An 11367-nucleotide genomic window follows, 5' to 3' on the forward strand; every position below is an offset into this window, starting at 1 on the left:
TTTCATACTAATTTTTCCGTCTCTGAAATCTCCTTCTGCTAGTACTGTTTATGTATGCCGAGCCTTATAGTGATCATTTTCCAGGGATCAGAGATTACAGCTTCTCAGCTAAAGAATTGGTAAGAAGTTACCCCAATTTTAGCATAAAATTTTCAAAGCTGCATTAATTTTTTTTCTGTTCATATTTCATAATATTCTGCTTTTTATTATATATTTTTATTTTCTAGCTTTTCCCTTGTTTCATCGGAAATTTTTAAACCAAGTCCTATTTAGCACTTCAAACAAACAATACAAGTCGCCATCCATACCACATGAAAAAGTACACCACAATAGTGAAAATATTGGTAGAATGGTGATAGAAGGAAGAAAGAGTAAATCGCCATTGAAGTAGAAGATTGTACTAGGATTAGTGACTTTTTGTTTGGCTAATAATTGATACAGCTCAGTTGCTTCTGATGGTTCAGTTTTTACTTTTGTTGGAATGAAGAGATTTTCACTTTGATATGATATTCAGTTGACAAGTGCCAGGGGCGGAACTAGCCTCTTTTTTTAGAGGTAAATTTATTGTACAATAATAAAGTAAAATAAAATAAAATGTATAGCACAATTCAAAATAAAATCTTGTATTTCAAATATGTATAACATGAAATATGAGACAAATAAATCATTCAAAACTTATGAGTTTAACATCAAATAATAAGTAAATGTAAATGACAGCAAAAAATTAAAATAAAATTTAGGAACCAATTCAATGAATCCAATTATATCTAGTTGTTGACTTGGCACTACAATCTGATGACAAACAGCACAAACAAAATAGAACTCCCCCAACTAAGCATATCAACTCATAAGAGATCACAAACAAATAACAGTATTCATATTAAGTCAAACAAAATCTACAAGAAGTAATGGAAACATACCTAAAAGCACTATAGCTATAGAACTCAAGGCCAATGGACGTGAAAAGGAGAAGCGATGGAGAAGACAGCCTGCCCCAGCCTAAGAGACAAGCTGGCTTCCGTGCCTAACAATCTAGGAATCCCATCCATCAGACAGATTTGTCCACGTCTGACCAAAAAAAAAAAGGAAGAAGAGAAAGACAACAACAACCAACAACAACGCAAATGCATGTAATAGATGGAGCCTGCGACCCTCCGTTTGTCCTTTTCCTCCCATCGAATGCTAACCTTTCGTCCTACCTTCCCTGCTCCTCCTTCCCGTTAAATGGAAACTATTGATTTCTTCTTCCCCTTCAAGTTTGTTTGAATCATATCTGCGTGATTGAGAGTCATGAAGGATCGAAATTCAGATATCTTTGTTTGCCGATCGAATTGTCATTGCCTTCTCAGCTTGCCTTGTGACTTGTGAGTTATGGCAGTTGCGGCCCTTCTCGATTGAGTGAACGTGACGGAACTCCTGTCTTTGGGATTTGGGAAGGTGATGATGAGCTCAGCGTGGAGAGGGATAATGAGGAAAGTGTTCAAAATCAAAAGCCAAGCGATGGAGTGCATGCAGCGAGAGGCTAGCGCATGGATTCGAAGTGGCAAAGAAAATTTTCAGCAGGGGCAAAAATATAAGCGCTCGGCCATATGACTTGAAGCCCGAAACTCTCGATCTTATGTAGGTTCGCCCATAACGAGCATTTTACATCCTCTTAGTCCATTTTTTTGGCGGACCTTTACATACATACCACCCAATTCTTATGCATTTACATATCTAACGTCTAAACTTTACTTTTTTACATTTATACCACTCAAATCTTTCATATCACATAAAAATATATCACTATTTTAAATTTTAAAAAGTGAAAGACACCTTTACATGCATAGATTAGGTGACATGCATGTAAAAATTGAAGTTTAGGTGTTAGATATGCAAATAAACAGGAATTATGTGGTATCTATGTAAATATTCCCTTTTTTTTCATTACCATTTATAAGCTTTTTTTTTTTAATTCACACATACACCCTTATGTGCCATGCCTTGCATGCAAGAGCTTGTGGTTAGAGACAAAGCACTCAAGAACTAGATCAAGTGTGTTGCATGGCTATAAGCTATTGAGCAGCCATTTCTTGTATTAAATTTAAAATGAAAGTGATTTGACATGTTGTGATTGATACTTTACTTCTAATTGAATAAAAATTGTGTTACTATATATTGATTCGGTTTTTATCAGGATTGGTTTAAAGACCATTAGATTTTGTTTTGAGATTCGTGCTATACAAACTGTGTGCACACGAAGAATTTATACAGCACTAATCTCAATGCAAATCTAATATTTTTACGCTGGTCTGGACATTTTTATTCCCTTCTAAAATGGTAGTTATTTCAATTAATTGTGCATGCCAACCTAAAATTTTCTAATTAAAAAATTAAAATCAAATGTCAAAACCGCACCACCACCATTCTGTGGGTTTTGTCATTTTTATAACGATTTGGGTGTTCACTGCCTATGTTTTCTAAGAATGATTTGAATATTACCCATAAATTAATATTTTGTTTACAGATTAAAAATTTCCTTCCATATGTTATATTACATAAATTCCCCTGTTTTCCTTCTACTGCAGGCTAAACAACAGGAAAGCTAGGCTTGCCCGTGCTGCCCGTGAAGCTAGAGCCCCTTCTGAAGGGGAGAACACCTATGACAGTGCAGGGGAAGAACCCCACACATCTGGAACCATCCGAGGAGCTGGACATCAACCTGATACTCATTTTGAGAGCCGTTTATCAGAACCACGGCTGAGCTTTGTTGTCGTGGGACTACCAAGAGAAGGCGGCCTCGTAGGGGAGGGTGCACCAGGCGAAAATGAAGGGACGAGAGAAGAGCCCGAGGGTCTGCACGGACCTTGATGAGGCCTCTGAGCTCGGATAACGCTGCAATGGTGCAGCACTGCTCGTGCCTTCACGCCTAAATTGCGGGCCGCAGGTACGAGCATGTTTGCATTTATGATGGCAAGTCTTTTTGACAGGTCTATTGTGTTGACCTGGGGAATCATGACGCGTGGTTTTAGGTCGTTATGTTTGACTAATGGTATGATTAGTTAATTGAGTAGGATTGAAAGTGTTTATGTAGGTTCTCTTGCGTGATCATGTATGTTTTTAGGATTGGTTGGAAAATGTTCATTTAATATTTTGTTTATGGGTTTACCAAGTTGTTTGTTTATTATTATTATTATTAATTATAGTCCTTTGGATTTATTTATCATCTGATCAAACATGGAATTGGATGCAAATTTGGTTTTCTCAAAACACCAAAAATGTTAGAAGAGGATTAGATGAAGTTTGAGTTTTGTTATTGTATTGTAACTGACAGTCTTGTCATGATAGATTCAATCAACACTGAAATCATCAAATTACATGTATGATTGGTCTTTGCATTGATGAAATAAATTAAAAATGGAAAGTATAGATTGGTTCAGAAGGCGATCTTGCTCCTTTATTAAGTTGATTGATTGGCATGCCCTCGGGGTGATCAATTGTTGTTGGTTGATAAATGGTGCATATCGTTGTTATATTTATTGTTCTTAAATTGAATTCACAACCTTTTTTAATATGTTTATTAGGATTTTACATTTGTCCAATTTCTTAGGTGAGCTTTGGCTCTGTGGGTTCAAAAGGGGTGATTATTTAGCTGCTTTCCGGAACACAAAAGGCTAGGTGCCATTGGATGTTCACTTGGATTTAAAATAGGGTATTCTACATACCGCGTGTCACAATCTGTCATCTTCAAAGAAAATTGGCAAGACAACCATCAGATGGAAAATTATAGAAAATGCAAGAGAAGGAGAGCAATTCAAGAAACTCTAGAAGACTCTACCGCAATCTAGATAATATTAGAAGGAAAAGCTCCAAGAAAAACTCAAGAATTGCCTAGAAAGATCTAGGGCTATGTATGTATATAAGACAACGGTGTAGAACTATCTATAAACCAGACCATTCTAATAAAGCGAAAATACTCCTGTGGACTTGGAGGGTACTATAAATAGGAATCCCTCCACCTCATTTGAATCCATCCAAGGACCATCCAAGGTTCCAAAGCATTCAAGTTTTGCAATCAATCTTTCTTAGTGAAGTATTTCTTTCTCCAATTCTTCTCCCTACTCTTCTTCCAAGAGTGTTTTGTGCTTACAATTCCAAGAGTTGTGAGGGTTAGACTGATTTAATGTCAAGGAAGAGCGTTGAAGCCGCACGGATGACTTGAGATAAGTTAATCTGTGATGGTATCAGAGTCTTGATTCGAAAGCATGACAAAGAGCATCAAAGTGCACGTAGTTGAGTCTGAAACCACTATTGTGGAATCATCTCAATAAGGGCGATGTCTTCAGGAGCAACGAGATCCAGTTGCATGCTTTGGTTCGTACCTTGCTTGGGTGGAGGAGGCAATGAATGGCTTGGAGACCCAAATAGAGGATCTTGGCCAAAAGATTGATGGACTCAAGGAGGACATCACAATGCATTCAATGATCAGAGACATGATGCTCCAACTGGAGGAGTCTTTAAGGGACCAAATGGCAAAGATGTGGGAGGACTTGATGGGGGAGCTCCAGGAGGTATGAAGACCCATTGAAGACGAGATGAGTAGCGTATGTGCTAGCTTGGAGGAGATGCGTGGAGACATTTCGCTATGCAAGAGGGCACTAGCGACATCCACTAACCATCATACCTTTGAAGTTAGGCGTATTGAAGTGCCAAAACCAAAGAGTTTGGAGAAGCTCACAATGCAAATGAAGTGGACAATTTCTTATGTGGACTTGAGTAAACCTTGGAGCGATGGAGATTATAGATGAAGATGCAAGAATTCCATTTGCAACCATGTATCTCTCACATCATTATGTTGTGGTAGAGAAGAAGACGAGGAGATATCGAGAAAGCTATGTGCACCATATCCCCCATTTGATGACTTCAAAAGGGAGCTAAAGAGATAATTCTACTCTGAGAATGTGGAGGATGATGCTAGAGTTCGGTTGCGAAGGCTCGAGCAAACGGGATCAATTTGGGAATATATTAAGAAGTTTATTAGCCTTGTCCTTGAAACTCTTGACATGTTTGACAAGGATGCTCTGTTCAACTTCATGGATGGACTCTAACAGTGAGTTTAAGGGGAATGAAGCGCAAGATCTGGCTACTGTCATCGTTGTTCCGGAAAGCTTGGTTGACTATACAGAATAGTCTACAATGCCAAGGGAAAAGAAGATTAGCTATATCAAAAATGGGGTAGACAAAGATCAACACAAAGAAGAGACCCGTCGTGAATCGATCTTATTCAAGGCAAAAGACAAGGAAAAGTCTAACAACAACAATAAACCCTAAACAAAACAACAATTGTTTCCTTTATGGAGGACCTCATTGGGCAAGGGATTTCCCTTAGAAGAAGGCTCTGAACTCTCTCATTGCAAGCCATCAAGAGGAAGAAGGAAGCGATCTGGCAGCACAAGTGGGAACTATGCAAATGCTCAACGTGGCGCATTCCTCTCCACAAACCGCGAAAAAAAGACTTTTCTTTGTGGAGGTGATTATAGGTGGGACATCTACTAAAACAATGATAGATACATGAGTTTCTCACTTCATCTTTATTGAAGAAGCAAAGAGGATGGGTCTGCAAATAATTGAAGGGGCTCCATCAAAGTAGTCAACTCAGCGGCTTGGTTCCACGGAGTAGCCAAAGGAGTGAAGTCCTGTGTTAGAGATTGGTCAGATGTGGTGAATTTCTCCATCATTTCAATGGACTATTTCAAGGTAGTTCTTGGTCTAGATTTATTGGATCAAGTGAGAGTGTTCCCAATAATATTTGCCAATAGTATGTGCATCATGGAGGGCAACCAAGCTTGCCTAGTACCGACAACAAGGACTAGCAAGCAAGAAGCCAAAATGTTATCGATCATTCAATTCAAGAAGGGCATCCAACGAGATGAGTAGAGCTATTTGGCCATTCTTCATGAGAATCCCCAAGAAGCATGCCAAGGGAAGTATTGGCTATACTTGAGGAGTTTAAAGATGTTTCACCACCAGAACTAACACCAAGAAGGGAGATCTATCACCAGATCAAGCTGGAGCTAAGGGCTAAGCCACCGACAATGAGAGCTTACCGCATGGCACCTCCAGAGCTGATAAAGCTACGTAAATAATTGAAAGAGTTGTTGGAGGTTGGATTCATCCGACCATCTAAAGCCCTATATGGTGTCTCGGTTCTATTTCAGAAAAAAAAGATGGTTCCCTGCTTGGTCAACCTGGCCTAAGTCGTTGGGTTGACACACATGTGCATGTGCATAGACTACCATGTTTAAACAAAATTACCATGAAGAACAAATACTCAATTTCTCTCATCGCCGATCTTTTTGATCAAGTAGGGAGCGCAGAGTACTTCTCAAAATTGGATCTCCAATCAGGCTACTATCAAGTGAGGATAGCAGAAGAGGATGAACCGAAGGCCATTTATGTGACCAGGTATGGGTCGTTTGAATTTTTGGTCATGCCTTTCGGGCTAACCAATGTTTTTGCTACATACTGCACCTTGATGAACAAACTATTCAAACCATACATTGATTAGTTTGTTGTTGTCTACCTAGATGACAAAGTGGTGTCTAGCAACACACTTCAAAATCACCTACGACATTTTCGGGAAGTATTCAAATTACTAGGAGGAAACAAGCTATACCTCAAGAAAGAAAAATGCTCTTTTGTCAAACAAGAAGTGATATTCTTAGGGCATAAGATAAAGGATGGAAAGCTTGTGATGGAAGAGCAAGATTAAGGCTACCCAAGATTGGGAGCATCTTACTAAGGTACATGAGCTAAGATCCTTCATGGGGCAAATAAACTACTGTCGACGACTCATAATGGGTTATTCTGCAAGAGCTGCTCCTTTAACGGACCCAATCAAGAAGAATAAGACATGGGAATGAAATAGCAGGTGTCATGAGGCATTTGAAGATCTCAAAAAGGCAATCAGTGAAGAGCCCATACTTAGCCTTCCTGATCTTATTAAGATATATGAAGTGCACGCAGATGCATCTGACTTCGCTGTAAAGGGAGTACCCATGTAAGACGAACATCCAACTGCCTATGAAAGCCAGAAACTTCGCTACACAGTCCAATAAAAGGAGATGAAGGCTATCATAAATTGTCTTAGAGTATGAAGACAGTACCTACTCGACTCTAAATTTAGGGTCATGACAAATAATATTGCTACTAGCTACTTTCAGACCTATAAGAAGTCAAGCCCCAAGCAAGCAATATGGCAGGATTTCTTGGTAGAATTTTATGACACTTGGAGTATGGACCAGGAAAGGCCAATATAGCAGCAGACACACTAAGTCTAAAGCTGAACTTGCAAGCATTTCACAAGTCTCCAGCTCACTAATAAGCAGAATCAAGGAAGGGTTGAACTCTGATCTGTAGGCCAAAAGCATTATTGCTCTGGTGAAGGAAGGAAAAACCAGAAAGTTTTGGATAAATGAAGATGTCATTTATACTATAGGTCGACGCATCTACGTACCAAGGTGGGGCAACTTAAGAAATGAGCTAATCAAAGAATGTCATGATTCTTTATAGGTAGGGCATCCAAGTATGAAGTGAATCCTAGCTCTTCTGAAAACAAATTATTATTGGCTAGGGATGAAGAATGGGTAGAAGAATATGTTCGCACTTATCTTGTTTGTCAACAAGACAAAGTTGTCCTTCAACAACCAGTGGGGTTTTAGGAACCACTACCTATCCCTTGGAGAACAGGGAGAGCGTCTCTATGGACTTCATCTCCAACTTGCCAAAGTCAGATGGATTTGGAAGCATCCTGGTTGTGTTTGATAGGTTCAACAAGTATGCAACATTTATTGTTGTTCTCACAGATTATATTGTCGAAGAAGCTGCAAAGCTCTTTCTCTGCATCGTGGTAAAGTTATGGGGAATTCCACAAAGCATTATCAGTGATCGAGATACTCGTTTCAGTGAGAGATTTTGGATCAAACTATTCTAGATGTTAGGGTCAGATCTAAACTTTTCAACAAGCTTTCATCCTCAAAATGATGGACAAACTGAGAGGATCAATGCCCTCTTAGAGCTATATTTGCATCACTACGTGAGTGCAAATCAACAAATTGAGGCCAAATTGCTTGATATGGCACAATTCTCTTTCAATTTACAAACAAGCAAAGCTACCAACAAGATTCCTTTTGAGATAATCATGGGACAACAACACACCTCTCTCCCTTACAACCAACTATGATGGAAAAAGTTCAGCAGCCTTTAAGTTTGCTAAGTCTTGGAATGAGCAAAGAGAGCTAGCTCAAGCAACATTACACAAAGCCGCAAGGAGGATGAAGAAGTGGGTGTACAAAAAATGAAGACATATTGAGTTTAAAGAAGGAGATCTAGTTCTTGTAAAGGTTCTATCCCATCAATTTAAAACATTTCAAAAGGTAAATAAAGGGTTAATTCGAAGATAGGAAGTCTTTCAAGGTAATGAAGCAAGTGGGAAATGTCTCTTACAAACTCAAACTTCCACCAAAATTAAAAATGCATTCAGTTTTTCATGTAAACATGTTGAAGCCCTATCATGAAGACATGGAAGACCCTTTAACTCGGATTTCTAAGCGAGCGCCTACAGCCGTAATCACCTCCTTTGATAAAGAAATTGAAGAAATACTAGCAGACAGAGTGATCAAACGACGAGGGGACCCAAACCACAAGGAGTATCTCATTAAGTGGAGAGGATTGTCTGATAGTGAAGCTAACCGGGTGCATGAACACACTATGACAATTCAAAGAAAAGAACCAGTAGTATCAGGAAAATGGCGCAATGAGGGCATTGGGAGCTTAAGTGGGGGAGAGTGTCACACTTCGCAATCTTCAAAGAAATTGGCAAGACAACCATGGGATGGAAGATTCTATTAGAAAAAAACTAGATAGAGAAGAGCAATCCAAGTAACTTTAGAAGATTCCACTGCTTTCTAGAGAATATTAGAATGGAAAGCTCCAAGGAGAACTCAAGAATAACCTAGAAAGATCTAGGGCTATGAATGCATATAAGAGAATGATGTTGAACTATTTGGAAACTAGACTATTTTAATGTAATCTAGAAGATTCCCTTGAACTTGGAGGGTACTATAAATAGGAATCCCTACCCCTCATTTGAATCCATCCAAGAACCATCCAAAGTTCCCACGCATTCAAGTGTTGTAATCATTCTTCTTAGTGAAGTGTTTGTTTCTCCAATACTTCTTCTTTCTCTTCTTTCAAGAGTGTTTTGTGCTTACAAGTCCAAGCATTGTGAGGGTTAGGTTGGTTTAGTGCCAAGGAAGAGCGCTAAAGCCGCATGAGTGACTTGAGATAAGTCCGTGACATACAGCTCTTAAACATCATTTATTACTTGTCGTGGTCTCCAAACATCAAATTTATAGGCGAGGGACTCTATTACACTCCATCTCCTTCCAACGGCAAGGGATACAAAATAAAGGCTTGGTGTCGAGCAACATCCCTGTTACACCTCCCTTTCTAGTTTTGGTGCTGAGCAGCCACTCTCTCTGGCGCCTGTTGCGAGAGTCGAAGTCAAGCAGGCACCCTATTTTTCACCTGCTGTAATGATTTGCCATCTCTGCATCAAGCAGCTTAGTCTTCATGGTCTCTTGCTCCAATTCGGTAATCCCTTTAACATTAATATCATTACAATCAGACTTGAGCTTCTCCAAATCTAGCTTCTGCATTCCACTCTCACTTTTATGTGGGAAGAATGGATCAACCTGTTGAATTATCATAGATAAACGCCTTATCAAGCTTGGCAGCCCATTATTTTTTTTCTTTTTGTGACAGGTGAACTCTGGCTAAGTTGGGGGCTTTCAAACTTATTTTCTATTGCAACAAGAATGAAAGGCCTCGACTTGTCCACATTAATTGGATTAATCTGCAGACTCTCCCTTAACAACTTTGCATTCTCATCATTATTTAATTATTTTTGTTTAGAAAACAACCTCTCTAATTCATCAATCTCTTTATCGTCATCAGAATCTACAGAAGATTTGAACAACAGAAAGCACAAACAGTAAAGCAGCCTGCTTAAAAGGATTAAATGATATCTAGAAGCATACCACAAGTGTCTGCATTTCCAGCGAGTCTTCTTTCTGTTTCAATGGATGGTACATTCTTGATTTGCCTGATTTCTTTGGACCAGGCAGCAAAAAATATAATAATAATACTAATATATAAAATTAAACAATTGCTATGTTGTCTTAGGAATTCTAACATAGCAACTAGAAACCAAGTAATAATAATATATAAAATCAAAAAACTGCTATGCCGGGTTTTTTCTGAGTATGCTAATTCACATGTATTGAATGGTTTTCAGTTCAATTTGCATGTTTAACAAAGTTAATTTATTGTTCAGTATGGCAAAGTTTGATCAATTTGCTAAGAATTGATATTTTACAGATATAGACAAATCTTGCAAGTCAATACTTCTGAGAATTGAAGATGCATAACTGGAACAAAAGAGCTTAGTTTGGCAGCACACAGATACAGACAAAGTTATCGATACTTACAATTCAAGCAGATCAATGCTAAATGGAGGACTAACATGCCGGAAGAAGTTTGCTATTTACAAATCAACCATGTCCGTCCATCCATTTTGCAGAAATTTAAAAATATATAACCTGAAGTTTGATTCCACATACAGAGAAGATTCAATGAACTTCATAGTTTCACAGATTAAAAGAACTTCATTGTGTTGTAAAATATAAGATTAGTAGGGATGCTGTGTTCATTAAACTTTAGATGTTAAATTAATACATAAAGCACAAGAAAAGCTATTTGCTGCTTAAGGTACAATGCAGCTCGAGGTCGAGCAACTAAGCCGAGAAAGTTATAATACAAGATAAGCTATTTGCTAGTCTATAAATATGCCTCGTTAGTAATGATAAATTACTATGCATATATGCTTATATGTGAAAGTAAACCTTCTCCGGAAATGAGGATGCAAAGAACCATAAAGTAGAAACAGAACATCAAAAAATAATCAAATCTAAATTTATAAAAAATGAAACAAATGTAAAGCTTCACTCAGTGAAGTTGTTCTATTCCACCACTTTTTATTTGTAGTTTTGCCTTGAATTGAGTTGCAGTACTTGTATGATTTGAGTCATTAATGTAGTTTCCATTTTCGGGCACTTACAAGCTTTCTTGACTCGATGGATTCTTACAAGTAGTTCTTGAGAGTTTTAAATTTGGTTTTTTTTAGGTCCGTCTCTTGGCCGGGTATTGTTAGGCATTCTAACGCATGTGCTATATGTTGGCACATTCCACTTCTCTTTTCCTAGAAGAGTTGACATAGGAACCTTGTAAGTCAATTTATGCCTACAAATGAAACGATGAGCTTAATAC

The 11367-nt window shown here is 38.3% G+C and overlaps 2 protein-coding genes across 5 annotated transcripts in view; both read left to right on the plus strand.

The window, feature by feature from the left end:
* Nucleotides 1-10847, plus strand: part of LOC110022091 (nodulin homeobox) — a 68305-nt gene extending 57458 nt beyond the window's left edge. For 2 of the 4 annotated variants that reach the window (XR_002293735.1, XR_002293737.1), the window contains exons 17-19: nucleotides 85-119; nucleotides 2568-2926; nucleotides 10420-10847. Coding sequence is in view for 1 of the 4 variants with exons in the window: in XM_020720890.1 (XP_020576549.1) it covers nucleotides 85-119; nucleotides 2568-2850 (318 nt within the window). In the remaining 3 variants the exon portion in view is untranslated. Of the gene's footprint in view, nucleotides 1-84; nucleotides 120-2567; nucleotides 3148-9996; nucleotides 10128-10419 lie in introns of those variants that run through there. The other 2 variants (XR_002293736.1, XM_020720890.1) reach the window with 2 other exon arrangements.
* Nucleotides 7742-11367, plus strand: part of LOC110020377 — a 7305-nt gene continuing 3679 nt past the window's right edge. The window contains exon 1 of the mRNA XM_020718464.1: nucleotides 7742-7888. Coding sequence (XP_020574123.1) covers nucleotides 7742-7888 — 147 coding nt within the window. The remainder of the gene's footprint in view (nucleotides 7889-11367) is intronic.

This window comes from Phalaenopsis equestris, unplaced genomic scaffold (genome assembly GCF_001263595.1).
Source record: "Phalaenopsis equestris unplaced genomic scaffold, ASM126359v1 Scaffold000002, whole genome shotgun sequence".
NCBI lineage: Eukaryota > Viridiplantae > Streptophyta > Magnoliopsida > Asparagales > Orchidaceae > Phalaenopsis > Phalaenopsis equestris.